This window comes from Dermacentor andersoni, chromosome 7, assembly GCF_023375885.2.
Source record: "Dermacentor andersoni chromosome 7, qqDerAnde1_hic_scaffold, whole genome shotgun sequence".
Taxonomy (NCBI): Eukaryota; Metazoa; Arthropoda; class Arachnida; order Ixodida; family Ixodidae; genus Dermacentor; species Dermacentor andersoni.
In genome coordinates, this window is record NC_092820.1 from 58,653,849 (window position 1) to 58,678,441 (window position 24,593).

Genomic DNA, 24,593 nt, shown 5'->3' on the forward strand with positions numbered 1-24,593 from the left:
ATTGCCGATAGATCAAGCTGAAAACGAAGAAGACGAAGAATCCTGTCGCGCTCCGTTTGCACACGTCCTTTCTTCGCTGTCCGGGGTCCACAGCCGACGACTCGAGTCTTCTAGTTAGCACAGTGAACTTTAACGGCCAACGACACGTCATGGCTGATAGGTCAAGGAAGACCAGCGTGTCCTCGAAATCCTCCAAGTCATCCGCGTCAGCGAAGTCTAGCTCGGGTAAATCCAACGACAGCGGCGAGGTGAAGCCCCGCAAGGTTTCACTCACCGAAATACTCGCCACCAGGACCAGTGCGGTGAGTAGAAACCATGTTGGAATGCGTCGTTCCTTCCGCGGCATAGCGCAGCAGTTCGTACGTCATGCTTAATGGCTTAAAAAGCCAGGTTTGTTCTAAATCTGAGACTGTTATAGGGGCTCTTAGCTGGCTTTTATATGTCGCACAGTCACCATCGTCGGCTGTAGCACGAGAATCGGCCCCAGACGAGAATCGCACCGAACAATAGGTTCCTACCGGTCATCATCATCATCGCCGGTAGACTATAACTTTTTTAATGCGCTTTTACAGAGAAGCTGTATGTGGCTATGGGTTCTGGAAAAAATTGCGTGCGTCTATCGAGCCGTGTAGATCGAGAGTTTCTCCTCGTACGTGGGCCGATCCCGCAGATAGTGGAATACCGGCCCTACCCACGGTGGAGTTGAAGCAGGCTTGAAGCACTCCGCCAACTTGCAAAAAGTAAGTAATATTTTAGGTCGAAATACAACTCGTATCAGATATTCCCGTGGTGGCGCTCCCGTAAGCGGGCTGCACGCCAGGACTGCGAGGCGGAAAAAAATGCGAACCGTCCATGTGGCCCCAATCCCGCAAACTTGGAATGTTTCACCAGAGCAACGGCCAGGCTTCAGAAGGAGTATGCGGGGAGCCAATCTTGTGTGGTCTGTGTTGTGTGTGACAGCTTGTGGTTTTCGAGTGAGCTCACAACCATTACTGCACTGCGGGGCGTCGACCAAGGCACGATCACCTTGGCTATAGTTAAGCAGTGTGCGCCCTCGGACTGCCGCGAGGTGCGTGTCTGTTCTACGTGCCGGGATTCGTTAGTAAAGGGTGTTGTGCCGCGTTTGCAACAAGACATAGGTATGTATACCCCCCTCCCCTTCCCCCGGGGCTTCATCATCTTGCGACGTTCAACATCGTAGACGAGCGACTATAGTGGAACCTCGTCTTCCATTTATATGTATACGGCGTTGGACGCACGGCAATGGACAGTTCGCCATTTCGGGGCCCACATGCACAGCTTCACTGGTCATCCATGTCCACAGAGTGGAATGGCACTGAATTTTTTTCATCTCTAGATCGATGAGGCACTTTTCGGTCGGCCGAAAAAGCTTTTTAATTGCTGTGAGCGCAATCTGCAGATGCGTGTTCTTCTGATAAAAGTGTGAACGCCAGCAATTCTTGCTGTGAATGAACAAGAAGCTTACGCCTGAAATCGGCGCCTGTGCTATCGCGCCCTAGATTACTCGAAGTCAGGTATGCTGAACCCCTGATTCTACATGGCCTGCGGGACAAACTTGCCTGCGGTCGGGAGGTCGCGTTCAATGCACTTTTCTTTTGGCGTCCAAAGGTCTACGCGCTGTGGTCTGTGGTGGCACTATGGCGCTGCGTGTATTAATGCGATCAACATTCTTAGCCTGCTCCTCCCACTACAGATTATAAATAAAGGCGTCACTATCAATACGGTTTGTCGCTACATGGCTTAATATAAATTGACATTGGCGTACAGCGCTAATCATCCTGTTCTGGTAGGTTACAAAAAAAAAAAAAAAAAGGGAAGGCATTACTAGCAATGCGAAACACAATGTTAAAATACTTACTTGACAATTGTCCAGTAATTATCCCTTAAGTTGTTCGCTTGGGGGCCGAATTGAAGATTTTCCTGCGGGCAGCAGATCCGCGTGGTTGCTCAGTGGCTATGGTATTAGGCTGCTGAGCACCAGGTCGCAGGATCGAATCCCGGCCACGGCGGCCGCATTTCGGTGGGGGCGAAATCCGAAAACACCCGTGTACTTAGATCTAGGTGCAGGTTAAAGAACCCCAGGTGGTTGAAATTTCCGGAGTCCCCACTACGGCGTGCCTCATAATCTGAAAGTGGTTTTGGTACGTAAAACCCCATAATTAAATTTTTAATCCGGGCAGCAGCGCAATGGTACCTACTAAGCAGAAGTTCCTAAACTAGCAGAACTTTTGATATAACTATGCCCGAAATGCGGCACAGAATATTTTTGACATTTCAGTTAAATGTTGGTCCATTTGTATAACGAGGGCGTCTCTGCTTTCATTTATTCGTGAATACGGTGGGCTAAAGCGCCCTTTCAATTCTCGTGCTTCGCAGACTTCATTGACGACACAGAGGTCTGACGTACCTACGGTATCCAGGCTTTCAAAACGACGACCGTCAAGGAGAACCTTCAGCCTAGATAAGGTAAGACTCATTCACGTCCCATGGGGCTAACTGCAGCCAAGGTTTGAAACTATGCCGAGGCACATTAGGGGGCAGCAGTGAGTTGCATATTGTTGACTATTGTACGGAGCAAGTCGCACAATTTTTTGCATTACTTTTGTTTGCACTATTATTCAGCATTTAATAGCCAACTTCGCAAAGGCCAGACCAAACCCCGGAAGGCGAGTGCTAGTTTCGGTTTCAAGGAGCGTGCGCGTTCCAAGCGGTTTCCGGACATCTTAAGTTTTTTTTTTCTCTTTTTGTGCATATTAAATCGGGCGAAGCGCGCGAAGTGGTTGTCTTTGTGCGTACGTCGATCTTATCTCCGCTCACCCTTGCCACTCGCTCAGCGATATCACAAATCGGATCGCGCTTGGTAATCTGCTTCGGTTGTCGCCCCAAATATGAAGATGGGAAAGATAAGACACAGAAGCTCGAACAGGCGTGCAACGAACGGAAGACGCAGGGAGTCAGGTCAACCAAGCATTAGACGAAGATGGCCAGATCGCATGTGCTGCGTGGCTCTGTGGTGTTCTGACACCGGGAATTCGAGTTCTGCAAAGTTTTTCAGGTTTCCTAATAACAGCTGGTGAGCACAAGTATATCACTTTATTTTCTGAGCAGGTATTCATTTTGAATGTGTGAAGCCGTTCTGTGCAAGCTTGAGCGGACTGACATAGAAACAGTTTCGCTTGACCCTTTCGTTATGACGGCAGCCCATCTGCTGTCGGTGAGACACTTGTACTGGAGGGCTTGAGCAGGTGTTTGTTGAGCTATGAACTTTGCGCGCTCTTTACTTTGTCGACACATGCAGCCAAGGCTAAAGAAAAATAAGACACAGCCGTGATGTTTTATCAAATCTCAAGAGCAATGAAGTTGATGATGAAGTTGAAGTTGAAGTTTATTTTCACCACTAACAGTACAGTGTGTTTTACACAGAACAGTTGTGGCGTGGAAAGTGGGAAAAAAGCTGCGCTGATGCAGCTTGACTAGCCCCACCTCCCATCCGTACAAAGCAGCAGAACGACAGCACAGCAAACGTCATACAGTCTTAACGTATTATAGAAAAAAGAAAAATAAGTAAAAACGTGTACAATAATTGTCAAGTATACATAATTATATGCGCCCTTGGGTGCCTACAAGTACATCAATCATTCAAACTTCATACAGTACAGAAAAATAAGAAAAAATGACGGAAAACGGATGCAGGCACATAATTTTTTGTTGCGTTTTGATGCACCATTACTAAGATATGGCACTGAAGAAGATTTAAGTTCTCCACTTTATCTCAGCTTCGATGTGTGCAAGTTATTGCGCATCTGTATTATAGACGAGGCGCAATGTTATTTGTATTGCCGGCATCTGTATTTAATAGCACCAGTAATAGAATTATAGACTATTTCATGCTAATTAAGTACGAACTGCTAATCCCTAGTGCAATGAAGAGTGCTCTTAGGTATTTTAATAAATGGTTGGTTATTGCGTTGCTGTTCTGTCAAAATAATGACCTAGTACTCGCCGTGCTTTTCTGTACATATTAATATGACCCAAAGTATAACGACAGGCAGATTATATGCGTTTAAAAGCGTTATAGAAATATGCTCCCTCATTCGGCATGTAGTTCAAATAATGAGAGCAGTTATAGGCTACTTCCTGATCATGCGGATGCATGTAGCCAGTTTACAATTCTGTGGGTCCTCATTTCTCATACTGTGAATGAAATACGTGTATTGTACTCTACCTTCTTTTTGTAAGCCACAAAACGTGTCGCCGTCATAACCTACGAGATAGTCAAGTTTCATGTGACCAGCCCGTGATGGTTAATTTTCACATTGGTTTGGATCTTCTGGAATCTATGTTCGTTCATTATGTACAAATTTCAGTTGTGAATGACAATTGCTTCTGCAGATTGACACTTTCGCCCTGCATTAAGGTCAGTCTTTTTGCAGTACGGAATGTGTGGATAAAACAAAAACGTTCAACGTTTACTTGCGTTGAGTTTTGGCTGACTGACACATCGGCAAGCTTTAGTTGATCCACTCCGCAAACACGAACAAATTAACGATTGATGGTGCCAAAAAGTTAGCTTCTTTATACAACCTCCCCCCCCCCCCCCCATATCTGTGGACTAGTTGAACTGCCTACCTAAACTGAACCACAATTTAGGAATTTCAAAGCGACTACTTTTACGAAATGACGAAATGTAGTATATTACCTGCGAGTATTGGTAGTTAACGACGGTTTTCTATATAAATATTTGTCATTATAATTGCTTCCCACTGCTGTGTGTGAGCGCTGTCCCAGTGCGTTGAAAAATTAATAGAAGCTTCAAAGGTAAAGGCGGCTGAAGAAATCGCCGCGTAAACCCGGCACACTTCAGCGGGTTCTGCTCCGTGATTTGGCCAATGTCGCCGCATGGCGAGCGGACTTAGAAGACAGCACGAATGCACACCGCTTGCATGCGAAGCGGGAAGGAAGGGCTTCGCGGCGAACCACCTCCTCCCAGCGGCGCGCCCTCTCTCTCTACATTCAGACCTCATCAATGACGTCATGAAGGAATTCTTTTGTTTGTCAATTACTTCCAGTTGGATATCCAGCAACCACCAGTGCTGGAAGCGGCGCTGCCGCCGCATATCGGCATGGGACCGAGTGTCCCAATGGAAGTGTAGGGAGTTTCCGCACCCTGCCCAAACTTCGAATGAGAAACGTGCAGAGCAGTCTGGGAAACATATATACCAGCAGTTTCCAATTTCTTACTTCCGCAATCATTTTTCTGCGTCCATAAGAAAGCGAGAAATAAGAAAAAAAATTCACCGACGATTACGATAGCACCTAATGCGAAATTTGGGCGGAGCTCAATATGTGTTTTCATTTTGCGATGTAATGGCTGGAGCCGACAACACGTCTCGTGCGGCACGTTTCAAATGGAGCGAACTGCGAATGCGAGTGCCTCGCTAATCGGGAGATCGCAAGACGCAGCGCAGACAGGCCTCCGCTCACACAGCGCTTTGGTGAACAGACGCCGCGCGCTACTGTGGCGCCCTCTCGTAGCCACTATCGCCGCAGAGCGTAGTACCTCTTGCGCGGTACTACGCATCACTGGCTTAAATCACGATACCGAATCGCTGCCCTCTCCTGCACAATACCAAATAACAATAACAAATCGCTGCACAGCACACCTGGATAATTGCGCCGTTCGTTCATGATCGACCGCATGTTTGAGAGCACTGCAATCGCTGAGAGCAAAGCGAACCTGTCACGTGATTTCCTTCAAATATCGCGGACTTTCTTTACCACGCACAATAAATTATTACATAACTAGGAAGTTTGCAACTGATGAATTAGTTACGCTCTCCAACTTTCTCACTGGAAGTTTTGCCCTGACGCTATTATTCGCGACGTAGATTAAGTAATCTTTAATAAATATGCAATTAAGCAAAATAGAAAAATATCACTGCGATCCGGCCTAATTGTATTTGATTCATCGTGAAATTTTGTACTAAACAAACGGGGACAAAAAAGATTGTGCTTTAACTTGTGTATCTTTCTTTGTCCACGTCTACTTAACGAAAAATTTCCCAATGATAGAAAAAACTAATGCACCCTGCTCCGTACAATGGTCAACAAATCAATTTGGTGGCGTCCGGCTAGAGTACTCAGGCATATGTTTAAACCTTTGCTAAACTTACCTGGGACACTGTATATTGACGGCAACGGAACCGTCACGCTATAGAATATTCAGCTGTAGATCCCTGCTCAAGTGCTGTTTTTTTTTTTTCTGCGACTTGAATTCAACAACCTCACAGCAATGTCAGGGCATATTGATTTTGTAGAGGCTAGCACTGGCGCGATGTGGACTACAGGTGACGGCCCATGATCTGCTGATGAATTGATATGATTTCAGACATTAACGACTCCTGCCATTTCTCGTAAATAGCAAAACTATTTAGTTCGGCGCAGTGCTCTGTGCGTCTTAAAGATCTTGTGTGCAGATTTGGGACAAATACATGACCTTGTAGAAAAGTCTACTACGCCGATAACACGATAATGATATAGTATGCATACAAAAAAGATTATGGGGTTTTGCGTGCCAAAACTACTTTCTGATTATGAGGCACGCCGTAATGAAGGGCTCCGGAAATTTCGGCCACCTCGGGTTCTTTAACGTGCACCTAAATCTAAGTTCACGGGTGTTTTCGCCACCATCGAAATGCGGCCGCCGTGGCCGGGATTCGGTCCCGCGACCTCGTGCTCAGCAATCTAACACCATAGCCAGTGAAGAACCAACGCGGGTCGTATGCGTAGAAACGGGAAATAGACATACAAGTGTCGATCCGCAAGCATTGCAAAAGCGTTTTATAAAGGGTGTTCAAAATTCGTTTTATGGTTTTTAAAAAATTATGCACTGGAAGGCAAGCGAAGACCACCTGTGCAAATAAGTTATGGTGCCAGGGGGACACAAAGTGGGATGGTAATTATCGCTGTCAGCAGCCGAATTAACTAAAATGTAATAGTATTTGGTGACTGCAGTAAGTTGGTATGTTCGTATTGAAAAGTTAGAGGCAGTCGTGCTTCTACATAGCTTCACTTGGAAGAATTCTTCTAGCGTGACTGTGCTCCGAGATATCCGACTCCAAACTTTATTCTCGTTCGCATGATTACGCATGCAAGAGAGGATCGGCGCAAAGCTGCTCCAAGACGCGACGCGGCTGTTGTGTGCGGCGTTTAGTCTGACGACGGGGCGGAGGCATCGGCAGAGTTAACTGTCCCCCTTCCCCTCTCGGATGGCGAAATAAAAGATCGAAGAACGCGGAACCGATGTCGTAACACACGACCGCGCAGCCTGCAACGATGGCGGCAGCTGCCATGCCGAGGTGATTACGCGAGCGGAGAAGCCGGAGGCCAGTGCGCGTGCGTAATGGTGACTAGACGAGCGGGCGCGGCCCTTGTTTGGGCTACGCAAATAAAGTGACTGCTGATTTCCTAGTACTGTAAGTTTTATTGAAATTAAGAGCAACAAATGCACGGCACGCGGCGCTGTCATATCTTGATTTCGCGAGCCGGGAGGGGAAGGGGAGCAGTTATCACCTTTGCCTATGCCTCCACCTTGTTGTCAGATTAAACGCTGCACGCCACAACCACGTCAAATGAGGGAGGAGCATCGCGCCGATCCTCACACTCTTGCATGCGTAATAATGCTAACGACAATTAAATTTTGGAGTCAGATATCTCGGAGAGAAGACATGCTAGAATAATTCTTCCAAGTGAGACTGTGTAGAAACACGACTGCCTCTAACTCTTGAATACGCACACACACGCTTACTGCAGTCAATAAAAAAGTTATTATTCAATTTTAGTTAATTCGGCTGCCGACAGCGATAATTATTGTCTCACTTTGTGTCCCCCTGGCCAGATAACTTATTTGCGCAGGTGGTCTTCGCGTGTCACCCAGTGCCTAATTTCAAGAAAACCATAAAGCTTAATTTTTAACACCCGGTACATAAACGCATAGCCAATTGTTGCACTTCTACAGAGAAAAGCGACTCACCCGCTGTGGTGGCTGATCAGCCACGGCCCTCTCTTGCTGAACACAAGGTTAGGAGTACAATTCCCTGCAGCTGCAGCAACTTTCTGCCATAGGCGGACTGCAGAAACACTCATGTGCTGTACTTTGCGTATAATGCGGCACCCACGGCCGTCAAAATCCACCCGGACTCCTTCCATACACGGCGCTTGCGATAGCTTATTAAGGGAGAGCTTTGTCTCGGTAGCACCTATACAAACACTGAGAAACTGTGTTACTCGAAACCCTCGGCAATTCATTTTATTAGCTTCGTTGCACTTAGAGGGAAGAAGTAAAATGTGCAGGCTGCAGATTTTTTATTAGAATAATTCATTGTTTATTAAAATAAAATTTAAAAAATCTCAAAAGTAACAAACGATATAGAAGCACTAACTCATCAACTGTATAACTCGGCATCAAAACATATCACAATTCAGAAGATTGCACCTACCACTATCTAAATCGGGAAAAATATGGGGTGCCCCAGAAGCCTTTCCCAGATTACAAACATGCAGAAGGCAGAACGTACAACACATAGACACATATCTTTTACCTTCAAGCCCAGTTAACATAAAGTTTTTGTGTACACATACACGCGCACGTACACACACACACGCGCACGCACATATTCCAATTCCAATCACGTGTTTGCCAACACAGGATGCCGTGCACTGATGTCTTCGGATTCTGCAACTCACGTGAGGCTCTGAGGACTGACTTCGTGGGGCTTCTGATGAAGGCCTCTCTCACTGTTTAAATTGTCTGTGCACTAGGTCTAGGCCTGATCTCTCGACGAGGAAGATCAGGCCTGGAGATCACAGAAGCTCCGAGCTATTGCCTTGAACTTCACGTACCACATATTGATGCTTTTAACGTCTGGTGGGTGTCTTGGGTATGCCGTCTGGAATTGTCCCTGGATTTTTTTTTTGGTGACTGTGTATCGTGATACCAGAGGATACATTGGGCTTTCTCCTGGTTTGAGTACATCTTCATTGAAAATAGCGTCTCATTCCGCTGTTACATCACTGAGCCCTGTAGCAAACAAAGTAACAGTGAGGTATGCATGTACACAGAAAAATTTCAATATGCCACATGCAATTCAAGACGTGTGTCTGTGTGTCATATGTTCTGCCTTCTGCATGTTTGTAATCAGGGAAATACTTCTGGGGCACCATGTTGTATTACACGCCACTCTGAAACATACCTCTTATTTCTGAGTAACGCTTTGCGAAAACCTCGTAAGCATTCTAGCAATGTTACGAAAGCTATAAATTATACGGCCGCGTTTGTCTACTTCAGATGCTCCAAGCGACGCAGTTTACAGAACTGCGATATCTGTTTCTTGATGCAGAGCTAACCAGTTGCTAACTTCCGGCTTCAGTTTTACATAACGCTGAATCTCGGCATTTTCTGTAAAAGCTATAGCGTAATAAATCAAAAGTTCCTTTACTTGCAGTCCGCAGAATTCAGCTTTCCTTCGCAAATGCACCAGATTTCATTTGAAGCAGTACAGCGGTTGAGCATTTCTACATTTCGCATGTATTGGAATAGTAAAATCAGAGTTGGGCACAAAGCTTCAAAATCTTTAATCGAAGGAAAATCTTTTGCAAGGACTGTTCTTTTTTTTAATATTAGTGACAGAGGGCACCCACGTTCCGTTGCTGGAAAATACTTTTCGCTCACCATTGCCACAGACGTCGGTTCTACGTCATTGATTCTAGAAAAAGCATACATATACGCAATGTCATCGTGCTACCAAATAGACTCCTGTAGCGCGAACCAGCTACTGGTATAGGAAGAATAATTTTTATGCTAGGCTTACTTAGTCAAATGCTCTGGTGACGACAAAATTAGATCAGTAATGAGTGCTGCGCCAGAAAGCTTCGAGTTTACCCTTATTACTTAGAACATGGTCACACCTAGGTGCGACCGTGTTATCGACAGTTCTAGAGCCGTGGCCTGTTGCTGCAGGAAATGACAAGTCATTATTTGTTTCGTCTGGTCAACAAATGGGTTCGCTATTAACTTTTTTACAGCGTAAGCTGTCATGGGTTCATTGCAATAACCATATCGGTTGGCGATGTTGACCGCAGCCACCACCGGTGTCCGTCGCAGCTGACGCTGCGAATTACAAAAGAATGCCCAGTTCCCGCCGGTATCAAAGCCGGGCCCGCTGCGCGGCAGTCGGCTACTCCATCACTGAGCCACACCAGCGCTTGTTCGCTTGCAGCGGAAACATGTCCTATACACGCATCCTAGCGCGCGAGGAGACATGCAATGTGACGTGCGCGCCGCGTAGCGCCGATGCGTGCAAACATTGCAATGTTGTTGCATATTATACCAGATGACACGCCATGTACCAGTTGCATAGACTTTGGTACAAGGTAGATAGAGAAGGCTTGAGAAAGAAAAAGAAGATTATGGAGATGAACAGAAAATTGCTTTAATGAAAAACATGTATGGCACACCTGAATAAATTAGGCAGGCTAGCTACAGTTTGTCACCGCCCCATTTCAATGCGGATGTCAATAAATCATCTTCCTTATTATCATCATCATTTTCATTAGCATCGTATCCTGCCGCCTGTCACGAGATGTGAGATGCTCACCGCGTATCGTTGACACGTGCATACTTTGTATTGCAGTTGCATATTATTACGCCAGGTGGCACGCCATGTAGCAGTTGCATAGGTAGCGGTACAAGGCAGATAGAGAATATTTGAGGAAGCAAAAGAAGGTTAAAATTATGTATACAAATTGAAAATGCTAGAATGAAAAGCATGCATAACATACCTGATTAAATCAAGCAGGCGTGGTGACTGTCCCCGTGCCGTTTCAAAGGGAGTACAAATAAATCACCGGCATCATCATTAGCATTGTGACGTGCCATTTGTCACGCGATACGACATGCGCGCGGCGTAGCGTCGATATGTGGAAACTTTGTATTGCAGTAGCGTTGTATCCCACCAGGTGTCCCGACATGTAGCAGTTGTACGTTGCATGCTGTATGTAGCTTGACGTGGTTAACACAAGCAGGCTAGGTAAGCTATTTGTCCCCGCCCCGTTTCAAATATGATGACAATAAATCATCATCAACAACAGCATCATATCGTGCCACGGGTCAAGGGATGTGACATGTGCTCCACGCAGCCTATATACCTGTGTTTACTCTTTGGTTCGCGTTATGGCACCTCCTCGCAAGGTACGAACGGCCGCTGAAGAAGCGAGTCGCGTAGCACGCGCGCGGCCGCAACCAGGCAACGTGGGACGCAGCAGACCGCTGTACAAGGAGCAGCACAAGCCGCAGCTCGCCGTCGACGGCGTGCGGACTGTTCAGATCGTTCTCGTGAAAACGACGCGGAGAGTCTTCGCCGCGCGAGGACCTTCTAGTGCATGCAGCCTAAAATGGAGCTCCTATGAAGCCGCTCCTGCAGCTTAAGATGCGACTGTGCAGCGTGTGTGGCGCAGGCCTGTGACTTTTTTTCTTAAGCGCAGTACCCTATTTATGTTCGTTACCGAATGTATTGCCTTGACAGATAAGTGCAGCTGAACCGATGTTACTTGAATAGCTGCTATAGCTTTCCTGAAATGTCTCCGAACTATTAAGCTCGCCAAGCACATTTGAGTAGAGGCACCCATCTAGTGATCTTACATGGCCCTACCGCCGTAAAAAATGCAAACGTGACCATTATATCATCAGTCTGTTTTGTGAGGGAGGGGAGCGGTATTCTGTGTCCACTTAACAGACTTTCCCATTTCATCTGTGGCTGAAGTTATCATTGTCTGGGCTGGGGTACACGTGAGGAGGAGACCGGTGTCCCCAGCCAATCAGAACTTCAGCAGCATATGAAATGGACATGTTCACTAGGTGGACACTTACAGGATAACCCCCTCTCCCTCCCCCCCTCCGGTGCCTACACTGTCGAGAATCAACGCATCCCTTTACACTATGAACCTGCTCGGATTTTTCTCGCAGATCGACGAACCTACCACCCCGAAGCCAGCGATAACCGTGACTAAATGCAAGGTCATCATGCTGCTCGCTTTCCTCGCGCTGTTGCTGGTGCTTGTCGGCGTGTTCCTGGTGGCCTATCTCCATACGACCGAGACTACGCAAAGGAAGGTGGCGATTTGCGCCACCGACGACTGCGCTGCCTTTGGCCGGGAACTGAGCTTAGCCATCAACAAGGCGGTAGACCCATGTCACGACTTCCACGCCTACGTGTGCGGCAGCTGGGACGACCCCACTCGTCGGGACTCGACCGAAGCTCGGATGAGGACTGCAGTCTTAGATTTGGCGCTCGACGAGGTCACAGATGACTCGTCGCAAGTCGGAAAGGCGGCGCAGTTCTTCGATAGCTGTAACAGGGCCGCCGCGGATGTAAAAGAAAACCTGAGACAGTTCGCGGAGTTCCGACGCTCCCTCGGCATGACCTGGCCCGATCGTAATATACCAAAGGGGCAGCATCCGCTCGACCTAATGATCAACTTGGCGCTGAACTGGCAGATGAACTTCCTCTTCGACATGAATGTTATCGTCGTTCGAGAATCCGCTACGTTGCTTGTCTCGCGCGGTCTCTTGGACGCCGTGTGGGAGCAGGACATGCGCAATCCCAGGACACTTCCCAAATATGAGATTTACTTGAACGATTACTACGAAATACTCGGCGTCAATAGCTCACAAGCTAGAATCGAAACGGCTGATTTAATTCAAATTGAAAAGGAGATTGTGGACGCCAAGATTCAGTTCCTCTACGACGCCCCTCAACAAGACTGGTTCAATGTACGCGCCCTCAATGACAAAACACCCGCGGCACCGGCAGGCCTCTGGCTAAATCTTCTGAAAAAGCACGACAAACAGTTCAACTGGACCGGTGACCACACAGTGATCGTCGAGGACGTAAGGATCCTAGAGAGCACAGACAAGTTACTGCAGAACTTCACCCACGAAAAGTTGATCATCGGGCTGTCGTGGATATTTATTCAGACCCATCTGTGGGCTGTTAATGGCGTGCCATCCATCAGATTCCGTGGCACGTACTCCGAGCTGAAGACAATGCAGGAGCGCGGCTGCATGACGTACGTCGAATCCCTGCTGGGTCTGTACAGCACATCGAGGATGATGGCCGAGCGCTTCGGCGACGTCGCAAGTCGGCTCAATGTCTACAGCTTAATGCACAGAATGAACGAAAACGTCAAGCGGCTCGTGAAAAACCTGACATGGATGGACGACGAGAGTAAGCGAGTGGCATTTCTAAAGCTTGACAGAATGACCCGCGTCTTAATGCCGGCTGACAGCTTCTTCAACAAGAAGGAACGCGCCTCGCTGTACAGCGTATTTCCGGACATGAGCGGCAAGACTTTCATGACGAACCTATTGGCTGCTTCTGAAGTGTATCGCCGACTCCGCAACCACGAGCATTTCGCGGATGTGTACAGTGTTCGCGTGTTTCCCCGGTTCGGCCGTGAGTTGTACTTGTACATGCCGAACGCGATGACAATCGCGATTGGCGACCTGAATCCCCCGCTATTTTACCGCAACGCAACCCTGGCCATCCAATACGGCGCACTGGGCTCCATCATCGGTCGCCAGATGGCCAAGCCGTTAGATGACATCGGCGTCACGGTGGACGCTGCTGGCGTGCGCGGCCAGTGGCTGCAGCCCGCTGCGGCCGCAGTGCACGCCGGTAAGGCCAACTGCGACGTCCGTCCCACCACGGACGGCACCCGGTGGCGGCCACTACGCGTGTTTCCCGCCGTGGTCGGCCTGGAGATTGCGTACGCTAGCTTCATCGCGGCGTTAAAGGTCGACTTCCGCTTGCTCGAAGACTTCCGGGTCACTCACCTTGAAGAGTTCGAGGACTACAAGGTGTTTTTCCTCGCGTTCTGCTATTCGCTGTGCTCCAAGCGGCCGCAGACCATGGGCGACGCGTGCAACGTTCCGGTCAAGAACTCGCCGCAATTTGCGGAAGCTTTTCGCTGCCCCTCGAATTCACCAATGAATCCGCCTAAGAAGTGCACATTTCTTTTTGACGAGTGACCAACCACACATTATTTCGCTATCGTCATTGCGTGCGCTGGTGGTTCCTGGCTTCTTTTGTGAGACAGTGGCCCATAAAAAACTACCGTAAGCGCAGTTGTGAATCGTCGCAGGCATTACTAAACGCGCGCCTTATGGAAAAAAATCAGTCATGTCTTTCTCGAGGCAGCACATAGGCGCCGACTACGGGGCAGGGGGCTCCGGGCCCCGAGCCCCCTCCGAAGTTTTCCAGAGAGGAGGGAGGAGGCACGGGCCTCCCTGGCAATGCCGAAGCTCACGCCCCCCCCTCCCCCCCCCTATCCATAGGTGTCATTACCGGAGTTCTGTTACCCACATCACTTGAGGTTTGTTTTGAGTTGTCTGTACTTTTTCGCTTTAGTTCCCTTTCAATAAGATTACACCTAATCTTTCCTGATAGAAGCACAAATTCCCTGTGTTTTTCATGAGTATTTCCAGAATATCAAAAAAATCCTGAGCATTCCCGCTTTTCCCGGTAGAACACCCTGACTTTGGAAGCCCGAATCTTTCGATCCAAGGCCGGGCCCGAGCATCATACTTTCAGGCTCGGGCGGGACTTGTGCCGGGAAAAACTGCTTGTGCAGTCCTGTAGTGTCAACTGCAACGCATGAAGGTGCCGATGGCTTCCGTCATGAACGGCTGGACAACTGGCTCAAGAGGCAACATGAGCACAACTCCAGGTAAGGAGTGAGTGGAAGACGACGAGATTCTAGAGCACCTCCACCACTTTTGTAGCAATGGTTGAGCCAATGCTTTATTCCAAAACCAAGTGTGCACTAGAGATGATGATGTAAATTGATGCTGACGAATGCATACAGATGACAAAGTGAGTGCAGCACATGCAAGCGTATACAAAATAGTAGACAAACTCAAGCAACTTGTCTGGTTTCAATGACCATTCACTATGCTTGCTGCTTTCATTGTCACTTTGCTGCAGTTCTGTTTTTAGGCACAAGTCTGCTGCATAAATAGCTTGTTACTTCTAGTACATGATCCTCACCTGTTATCCTACTTCGCTACCTGCTTGACAGTATGAAAAGAGATGACAATGGATTAACAGAGCCATGGTGCCAAGAGGAGAAAGAATTGACATCGGTTCTATAAAAAAAAAAAAAAAAAGAAGAAAAGTTGCTTGAGGAGTACAAATGTGTAAAATAGTACCTGCCCAACAACCCAAGTGCATAAACAGCTGCGCTGTGAAAACTTTCTAAGACAAAATAAACTGTTGTCCACTTCTCTTACAAGCCTAGAACTTCAGCATGAACTTCATTTATACTGTATGATAAAAGAGTCGGTACAGTGTGGACTGATTTGACAAGGAACAGACAGCCAGTCACCACTACAGAGCCATGCTGCCCTTATGAATACACGGAGCTAGAAAAGACAGGATACTATGAGAGACGTACAAGAAAAACTCTACTCAAAAAGCTTCAATGACTACGAGTTGAATAGAAGCACTGCAGGACCTGCTAGCTCAGCTCTAATGGAATGTTCCTTGACATGCTGGGCCACACTGTACCTTGCAGGAGGTACGGCATACACAAAAAAAAACACACCTTGCAAAATGCTTGCACGCGCGAGCTTTTAAGTGAGCAACAGTGACGATTATGCAATGTGAAAAATTGTTCGTGCTCTTATCAAAGACAACTATAGCATCATACTACACATCAATGCCATACAAAAGCACAAATACACACACACAAAAAATATAGACATATATAGCAAAAAGTGGTCTTAATTGTTCCAAGCATCAATGGAATGCAATACACCAAAACATTTTTAACAGAGAAATAGCGAGAAACTGAAAAACAGTGCCGGAGGACTTGGCCATAAAAGTTGCTTGCTGCAAGCAGCGTTAAAAAAACTCAAGGCACATGTCATACATGTTTCAAGCAACTAACATTTGTGAGTGTTATTTTCAAGGCTCACACAACACATGCCAATCACTACATAAAGGAATGGGATTTCTTGCAAGCTGTATGTCTTTAGGCCACTTTCCATTTGAAAGATGCCATTGCACACCAACCAGTGACGTCAAAAGGAGAGAGCTGGGAAGGGTGTAGGAGGGTGATTTTCCTTACGACGAATTCGGCAGCACTGTCACTGCAGATAGCTGGCCACGCTGCTCAGTGCCAAAAAGTGACTGCTCACCCACCACATCACCTGACCCAGCCACCAAGTATTTCTGAGGCCTCTAGCACAAACCAAGTCTCTCAAATGCACACAATACTATTAGGCCTGACCACAGGGACATGGTAATCTGCAAACACAAATTGGTGTTCCTTTTCTGTCAAAATGCTTAAACTCACTGCAACATGGGCTTATAAGCCACACGTGATGTTTGTATTCAACCGTTGTTCAAGAGCAGGGCTTTTGCCAGTACAAAGTGACTCAGTTACAAACGACTCGTCACGACACACTGACAATGCACAAAGCGCTCCGCCTGCGTAGACATGCTGCCATTATTAAAGCATGACAGAGACGAGATTCTGCACACAGCACGGGTGTCTTGAGGCCTGAGGTGCCTGAGCAGTTGAAAGATACACATTTGTGCAGAAAAAGGTAACTGCCCTGAGGAAGGAAACGGTTCACAGCTGGTTTTGACAAACTTGGAGATGTTATAATGAATAAGCATGCCAAGCTGCAAATAATTTTAAACTTCCCAGAGCATGCGCCAAACAGAACGCAATGCAGAGCTCATTTTATGCCTAAACAGAAATATATACGAACAGACTCGTCAAACCACAGCTTAAGTATTGGCTCTTATTAAATATAGCATCGTTCCCATTTTTAGTAGTTTACTATTGCAGCATACATGCTGATCATTGACAGATTTGGAGATTCAACAGTAAAACAGCTGCAAGATAAAAAAAAATGTAGAGCTAAACAGATTGCACAGAGCTGCCAAGCAGGAACGTGTGCATTAAAGGACCCCTCGCCAGGCCCTAGTTCAAATTCTGGTTACACGCTGAAAATTGTAAAATGCCTTCTAAGGAGTGTTGCACTGAAATAATTTTTCAAATCAGTTTGTTATTGGAGGAAATAGAAGGAATCAACTCTCTCGTTATCGTGCCTTAGGAAGCAAGTGTCACTGCCAATGGTGACACTCTCTCTCTTTCCCTAGACCAGCCTCCGTAAACGATGTTCCTTCCCTGCCTTTTCACACAACGGAGCCAAGAGACCAAGTCCATGTATTCGAGCCCCGCCTTCTTTTTTGTTATATTTCTTTCTTTCTCTTCCTTTCATGCTGCACGATGTATTTACAGCGGCGGCGTGGCGCCTTCTGCATAGGACGACTACCCAAGTCATGTGTCATGGCGGGTGACTTAGGTGACAATGTATTTTACAAGAGCACCTTTGTGCATGTTACCTTGACGCTCTGGCTGGTGGTGGTTTACTCAAGAGCGAGGGAGCTTGGTGTTTGGCTTGAAATTTGTGCTACTTTCATGGCTTGCAGTGCTGTAATACTTTGCAGACACGATCGTTAGCGAGTAATCTGCACTCGCCTGTCAGAAATGGCCAAACCTGGTGAAGGGCCCTTCAAAGCAAACATTGGGGGAAAAAAGATTCTGGCTGTACAACATAGCCATTCAGGCCTTGCCAAAATGGAATGGAAAAGCAAATGGAATGGTGCTTTAAAATAATGCGCACAGGCTTTGGAGTCAAAGCTTGTCCCAGAAGGCAAAGCATAGAGAAAAACAAAATCAACTCTCAACATATTTCTTCAGTGAGCGGTAGACGTCGCATGAATACAGTAGCAAAAAGAGAAAGGGAGAAGCCACCACTTAACTCTATTCAAAATATATGGCAGCAGTGATAAAACATTGGGCACAAATCCCACGCCAAAAAGATACAGTGGCCACCAAATCTGCTTATGGCAACCTTTCCCATGGAAGGCTTGCTTTCTGACAGGTCTGTCAGGTGGAATGCTAAGAAAAAGGTCATGCTTTTAAATGGATGGCCTTGGCACATGCATCAAGAAAGGCCTAACATATCAGCCACGAATGAGCATCAAAGAGACCCAGTGGCCTCAATGCTGCCTACACCCAAGTCTAGTCCTACAGCGCAGTGCAACCGGTACATTTTCTCGACATCACAAACACGAAAGGGGTGGTTCCTCAATCTTGGGAGTTTGATTGGGAATGCTCATACTGCAGACATACAATATTGTCATTAAGCACGCAAAATCCACATTCAGCAAGCATTAAACTGATTGGGTTTAATTCTCTCAGCCGGTGAACAGAAGCTCTTGAGCTATTGTCACAAGAATTCATATACGACTCGCATGGCTTTGCACCACGTCACCTAAATCTGGCTAACAGCTTAAATATACTGGCGAAATTAGGTCTATTACTATTAACTAAATGGAAAAGTAATGAAGACTGCTCACACATCACATTTCAAAGCCACTATGCAGCTTGCTGGCAGTTTGAATCTGCCTCTGCACATTCAATACAAAACCTTCTAAGCCGTCGATGCGAAATGAAAGGTTACACATACGGCGAGCGCTTTGTCACTGACCTGACAAAGTCAGCCAGACAACTCGAAAATACACAAGGAAGACGTCCTGTACCACTGACACAAGTACAACCAGTCATATACTGGACTGATGTTACTGTAGCGCCACATTCTGCACGATTTTGTGAAAACCTCAGAGCACCAGCTCCTCTTGTTCCTCATATTCTATCTTTTCTCCCATGGGCGAAACCCTCTCTTCCTCAACGGAGCCACTGCTTGGTGACACGACATTCCTCGGCATAGGTTGTGGTTCCTCCGTTGGCGAGACTACCTCCCGATTTCCTTCCTCTTCCTCCTCCTCCTCCACCTCTTCATCCTCATCGACTTTGAGACTATCTCCATTGACTGTTACACTCGTGCAGTGATTGACCAAGACTGTTGTCGTTGCTGGTGGCAGTGGCGCACTTGGACTGTGGTCTGCTGTGCCATTGGGGACGGAGGAGAGCTTGTCCACAAACTCTGGGTCAAGGGACCGTAGCCGGTCAAGGAAGCTCGCTTTGTCCTCGTCGCTCCAGCCCTGGGAGAACAGTAGACACATCGAAGGCATTTATAAAGGGTTCTAAGACATGAAAGAAAAGCTTGTCAGTGCACTACAACGGCATTACTATGCCCACAGCATCACTGAGGTAAACAAACTACATTAGTACTCCGTTGACACATTCTTTGCTGTTTGAGTTTTCCTGGCTACTACGTCGTGTTTATGAGGTCGTGACCAAAAAAAGCCCATTGACTCCTATGTATTACTTTCCCATTTGATACATTGCCATTCTGCAACGTTCCCTCATTTTACATTTTGTTTGAACATGGCGGTCACGTAAATTTATTGGTGCAAAGGCAAACTCACTCTCGCACATTGCTAGAAGAGATAAATGATTTAATGCAGTGAAACGTCGTTACTAGGAACTCCACATTAACAAACTTTTCAGAAATCCCCTGCAGACTGCTCATAGTTTCCTAGTAAAAATTTCAGTACTATGAACTGCAGAATACCAAGCTTTTTAGAATAACGATCATTATTCAGCTTCCATGTCATGTTAACAACGCCTCAGCACTACAAACTAATATTCCGAAATCTCAGGATGCTTAGATTTCAGTGTATCTTAAACAGCAGCCAGAATAGTTGGCTAGCAGGCAAGGCACAAAAAGCGGATGCCGTGACAGATGGGTTTGGGAAAACAAGATGGCACTGGAGCAGAAAAAATTTTGGAGGGATGATGCATCACGTTTTGCGAGCGCGTGCGTGCTCAACCCACACAAATGTCACCTGGCAATGGAGGCACGTCTCTTTCTTTCTTTCGCCCTTCTTTCTGCGGATGCACTTCTTTACGCGGCCAGCCTCAATAGCTTCGAGCACGGAGAAATGTAACCTCCGTCTTGCGCGGAGGCCACAGGGTAGCACTTTCCGAATGGTGTCGTTTACACGTGCATGCACTTTGGAATAGTTAGGCATCTGCTTCAAGTGAAACAGCTGCGGTATCCACGGAAAGCAATGTGAAAAACAAACAAACAAACAAGAAGAAACAGTATGCTTCATAGGCCGAGGTTCTTCTTTGTTGGTGTTTTTCTTGGCATCAGCATCACTTTTTTGTGCGTCACTGTGCTATATACAACGCTGCAGTGGTGTGTGGTGGCAGAATCTATGAAAAATAGCAACAGCGCAGGCAGACAGCCAACCGCAACATTTTCGGGGATAGCTCATAAGGTGACAACTGACGGGTTGATGCGCAAAATGGTTAATTTTGGGGCTTTCACTATAACGACTTCTCAGAATAATGAACAATTTCTTGCAGTCCCCTGAAGTTTGTCATATTGAGATTGCACTGTACTTGCGGTTAAGCTTGTCAAGCCCCGTCCATGGCCCCACTTCGATATGACGCAAGTACGCGATTGTCAGTCTCGATTACCATAAATCGACATGATTGTGGTTTTTGCCGGTTCCCGAAAGTTAGCTTCGCCGCAATACAGACATGTTAGGCGGTGAAACATATGAAGATTTATTGTAGTGAAGCACATTAAAAGTGTACAGGGGTCACTGTCACTGAACATAGTACGCATGTGTGTTCCTTAACAACATATGCGCCCAAGCGCTGTCTCGTCACAGCCCAAGCGCTATTCTGCTTACCTCAATACTAGGACAAGTATAAGCAGAATATAGAGGACTGTAGTCAAAACTGTAAAAAAGTTGCACAGAAACCGTCAGGGGAAGCCAAGTAGCTTAGTACTGCAAATCTGCCGAGATATCCATTGCTTATCCTTTGGAATCCAATGCCACCTAATGAATTTCTTGGTCGGCTTGCAGCAGGAAGCTATCGGTTCTAATGAGACAATGATCGCCCACATGCTGGCCACCATAGTTTCTTGGCTTCTGTCATTTGTTCACTTTTCCAGTTTGGCAGTGTGGTGGTGAAATACAGTTACACCTCAGTGCTACTTCATCTAATGTAGTTCCTATGGTTTATGACCCGTATGGGTGCCACATAAACTGCTCTGTTTTAGGTTTATCATTTATGGAAACAATAGACAGTTTTAGTTTAGCGTACGCTATAATAAAGGGGGTCATTACTGAGCATCCGCAGAACGCTAAACGACCCAGTGTATAGCGTATGCATGCTATCTTTCAAATTTAGCGTTAGCATCTTTGCGTGGCTTCCGTAGTTTGCGGGAAACATGGCGGTGGTCCCAGCTTCGAATTGAATTTGGCGTTGTTTGCGCAAAATTCACATCATTCATAGCAAATCACTGTGCAAGCGGCTTTCACTTAGTCTCAGGCCGCTTCGATGACACCGTATTATGGATAACCTTGTGGAGTTGATGAGATCACTTCTAGTTTCAAACGAGTCGAAGCCTAATGAAAGAAACATTCAAGATGTCAGCTCCACCTATCGCTACAGCTGCCAGACAGCCCCAACGAAGGTGCATGGCCTCCGAGATCTGAAGGTCTCACAGGGCAACTAAAACTGTAATAAACGTGCACTACATAGCGTACGCTACAGCTGTGTACGCTACACTACAACTGTCTAATAACACTCAACAGTGCGCAGGAGGCGTACTTTCGTTAATTTTCCTTGGTGTGATGGCTGTTCTCGCAGCACTTGCAAACCTAGACTGTGCACGGAATCGCTGCTGCCTCCACATACTATGACATTGCTTATGGCACCTTCAATGTGCTTATATGCGGCGGTGCTTTGAGAGCTACATACCTCAACCAGGAATGCCGGAGGAATTCGGTAGGAAAGCTATTGCCTTAAATGTTACGACCAAAACCAACATGTTGCCGACTAGAGCTTCACTAGTGTAACCAGATGAAAGTGTAACCAGCTAGCAGAAGAAAGCAGGGGCCCTATAACATAAAACTATTCCAATTTGTTTTTATTCAAATCTCCTGATTTCAAATTTACATAACCACCGATGCAAGCATCGGGCAGTAACCCGCAGCATTGTTTGAAAACCCCAATCAAATGCGCTTCTCGTTTATAGGAGATAATTTTTTCTTTTTTGCCTTCAAAGCGAATAGCATTGCCTATGTTGAGCAGATTTTCTTATCACATCGGCTGACAAGAGGCGAGAAGCACGCTCAAGTTGAGAGGGTTTCGTTGGGGCCGAGCCAGCACAAAGAAAGTAGATAACCGGTGAGGAGGGTGTGCCGAGGTCTGCAATTGATCCGTTTTTTCTTACCTTGCGGTGGCTGGTCTAAAATTGCAGTGGCATGCAACGGAATGGTAAAAATGCCTCCCAAATGGATTCTCAGCAAACAATGGTTGGCGTCGTATACGTGCCAAAAGGTCTTGATAACCTCACACTGCCACGCAAAATCCTTTATTGTATGCAAATAAATCCACGCTCCCTGGTTGCTCCGAGTAGCTAGCGCCAGAGCAATCGGCGGACAACCATCTTCTATTCCTTTCGGAACGGGGCAGTCTCCGGCTATTCAGAAAAAAATTCAGTTTTGTTTGCCATATTAATGTGTCTAACGTGTACACATCACTTTGACATGATGATTTCTCACGGTTTTGTGACGTCGCATGACAGGCAGGTGAAGTGGGCGCAGCCCGAAAACGTTTGATCAATGGCAGCATATTATGGTGAAAAATGGTGTTGAATCAGAAATAATAATTTTTCTTTCCTTCAGTCTAATCATGCATAATCAGTGTGCATACCAGATGGCGCGTTTTTGCAACGTCGCATGAGATACAGGCGAAGTGGGGGTGGCCCGAAATTTTTTTGATCAATCATGGAGGGCTGATTACAGAATTAGAATAGAAAACTTTGGTATAGGTTAACGTAATAGTGACCCAGATAGACGTTCCAAATGCGCCTAAGCATGAAGTGTGCTTCCACGAGGTCAGCAAATAGCCCACTGGATGATTCATACAATGCTTGATTATGAAAATACCGTAAAATTAGTATGAAATTATGGCATACAGTCATGCCTATTTAACTGTTTTAAAGAAAGCGAATTCTAGCATCACTTCAGATGTGGCTTCTCTGTGGATGCTGAAACATATGACAGCACGAGTTATGTAGCATGTGAAGAGGCGGTATTTATTGACAGCCAAGCAATATCCTTGAACATCGGTATATGTAATGCAATAAACAGTGTGCAGACGGTATGAATGTTTCTTTTAGCTCGATGAAAGTGTGAAAATCCCCAGCAAAATGATTACGGTATAAAGGGAGACATGGTTATGAAGGTTTTTTTCTTGTTTTGACCAAGTCTGATGAAACTGCTCATTTTAAATGAAAAAAAGAAAAGAGGAAGACAAATGCTGGAGTGCGCTAGAAGCGATGGCTGATGTGGGACGCCAGTATGGAGTCTTCAGATCTCACAGGAGCACCGACCACCACGGGTTCGAGCTTAGCGAGCCACAGGGACATGTCGGCCATTGCCTCTAGTGCGCGAGCCAGGCCGCAACGGGAAACCGAGCAACATACGCAAGAACACAGCATTGCCTGAGTTAATGGAAACTGTTTATTGTCTATGGCCGCACCCAACACTGCACAAAGGCCCAGTCCTGGGGCAGCGCAGCAACCGAAGGGGTCCAGCACCAAAGGCGAAAAGACATACAGGAACGCCTATAGCATGTTGCCGCGAGAGCACAGGCTCAAGCTGGGACGCGTCGCTAGGAAAAAGTCCCAGCATCTATGTTACTTGCTCTCGCGATAACCAATTGGCCAACTCGCAAGAGCTCGGGTAATCTCCTTCGACTTGGGCCTCCGATAAGGGTAGCTTGGTGTGGTATGACCTTTCTTCAGCTTAGCGTCCGGAAGGGATCAACACAAAGTATGCGCTTCCCACACGGGCAAAGGCACCGTGAGTGAGCTCAAGTCCTAGTCACAAAGGTGTTGGCGGAGAAGAGGAAGCATGTACGTACCCAGTGATGTCCCAGAGGTAAGACACATGCTCCTGCCATGAGAACAGCCGTGTCGTAACGTCAGTGCCCTGTCCCCACCGCAAACCCTCGCGAGTGGGAAGGGGATGAGGCATAGGGATGGCAGAACAGGCGAATGCCCGCATAATGGCACTAGTGCATTCCTCGATCCCCGCAACATTTAACGCTCACTTGAGGTGCCAGAGTGTTATAGCCTATTGCCTCAGGACATCACCCAATGTCGGAACCTGTTTTTCAATCATGATCCACGCCACTGGTTGTGAGCGTGGACCAAAGCGTAATGACCCGAGTTATAAAGCTTGGAAGGAGAGCCATGCCTGTCAGAAAAACACCTACAAGAAGGCCGGCGAAATGGAAGTTGAAGCTGCCCTTGTCCTTTTCCAGAGGTCACTGCAACGGCATAACCTGAGGTACACCACCCTACTCTCGGGTGGTGACAGCCGCGCTTTCCTTGCGCTGCAGGATGCCAGTGTATGGATACATTTCAGTGGAAGAGGAAGACTGTACAAATCATGTATAGAAACATATGGGCACAAGCTTGCGAAACCTCATCACAAAGC

At 46.8% G+C, this 24,593-nt stretch overlaps 2 protein-coding genes across 5 annotated transcripts in view; one reads left to right on the top strand and one right to left on the bottom strand.

Annotated features, from left to right (window-relative positions):
- The first annotated feature begins 1,591 nt into the window (after positions 1 to 1,591).
- LOC126534880 (neprilysin-1-like) lies at positions 1,592 to 14,419 on the top strand. Of its 3 annotated transcripts, none has more exons than XM_050182098.3 (2): positions 1,592 to 3,094; positions 12,044 to 14,419. In XM_050182098.3, exon 2 carries the CDS (start codon positions 12,101 to 12,103, stop codon positions 14,105 to 14,107), a length of 2,007 nt encoding a protein of 668 aa, XP_050038055.3. In that variant the 5' UTR covers positions 1,592 to 3,094; positions 12,044 to 12,100; the 3' UTR covers positions 14,108 to 14,419. The 3 variants fall into 3 exon arrangements, with proteins under 3 accessions (XP_050038055.3, XP_054928107.2, XP_072145301.1); XM_055072132.2 differs by having other exon boundaries at positions 1,592 to 2,487; XM_072289200.1 differs by lacking the exon at positions 1,592 to 3,094 and having other exon boundaries at positions 11,996 to 14,419.
- Positions 14,420 to 14,832: 413 nt separating this feature from the next.
- The window catches only part of LOC126534417 (uncharacterized), a 62,543-nt gene continuing 52,782 nt past the window's right edge, over positions 14,833 to 24,593 (bottom strand). For both annotated transcript variants that reach the window (XM_055072883.2, XM_050181697.3), the window contains exon 4: positions 14,833 to 19,160. In XM_055072883.2, the coding sequence (XP_054928858.1) occupies positions 18,777 to 19,160 (384 nt within the window). In that variant the 3' untranslated portion in view covers positions 14,833 to 18,776. The remainder of the gene's footprint in view (positions 19,161 to 24,593) is intronic.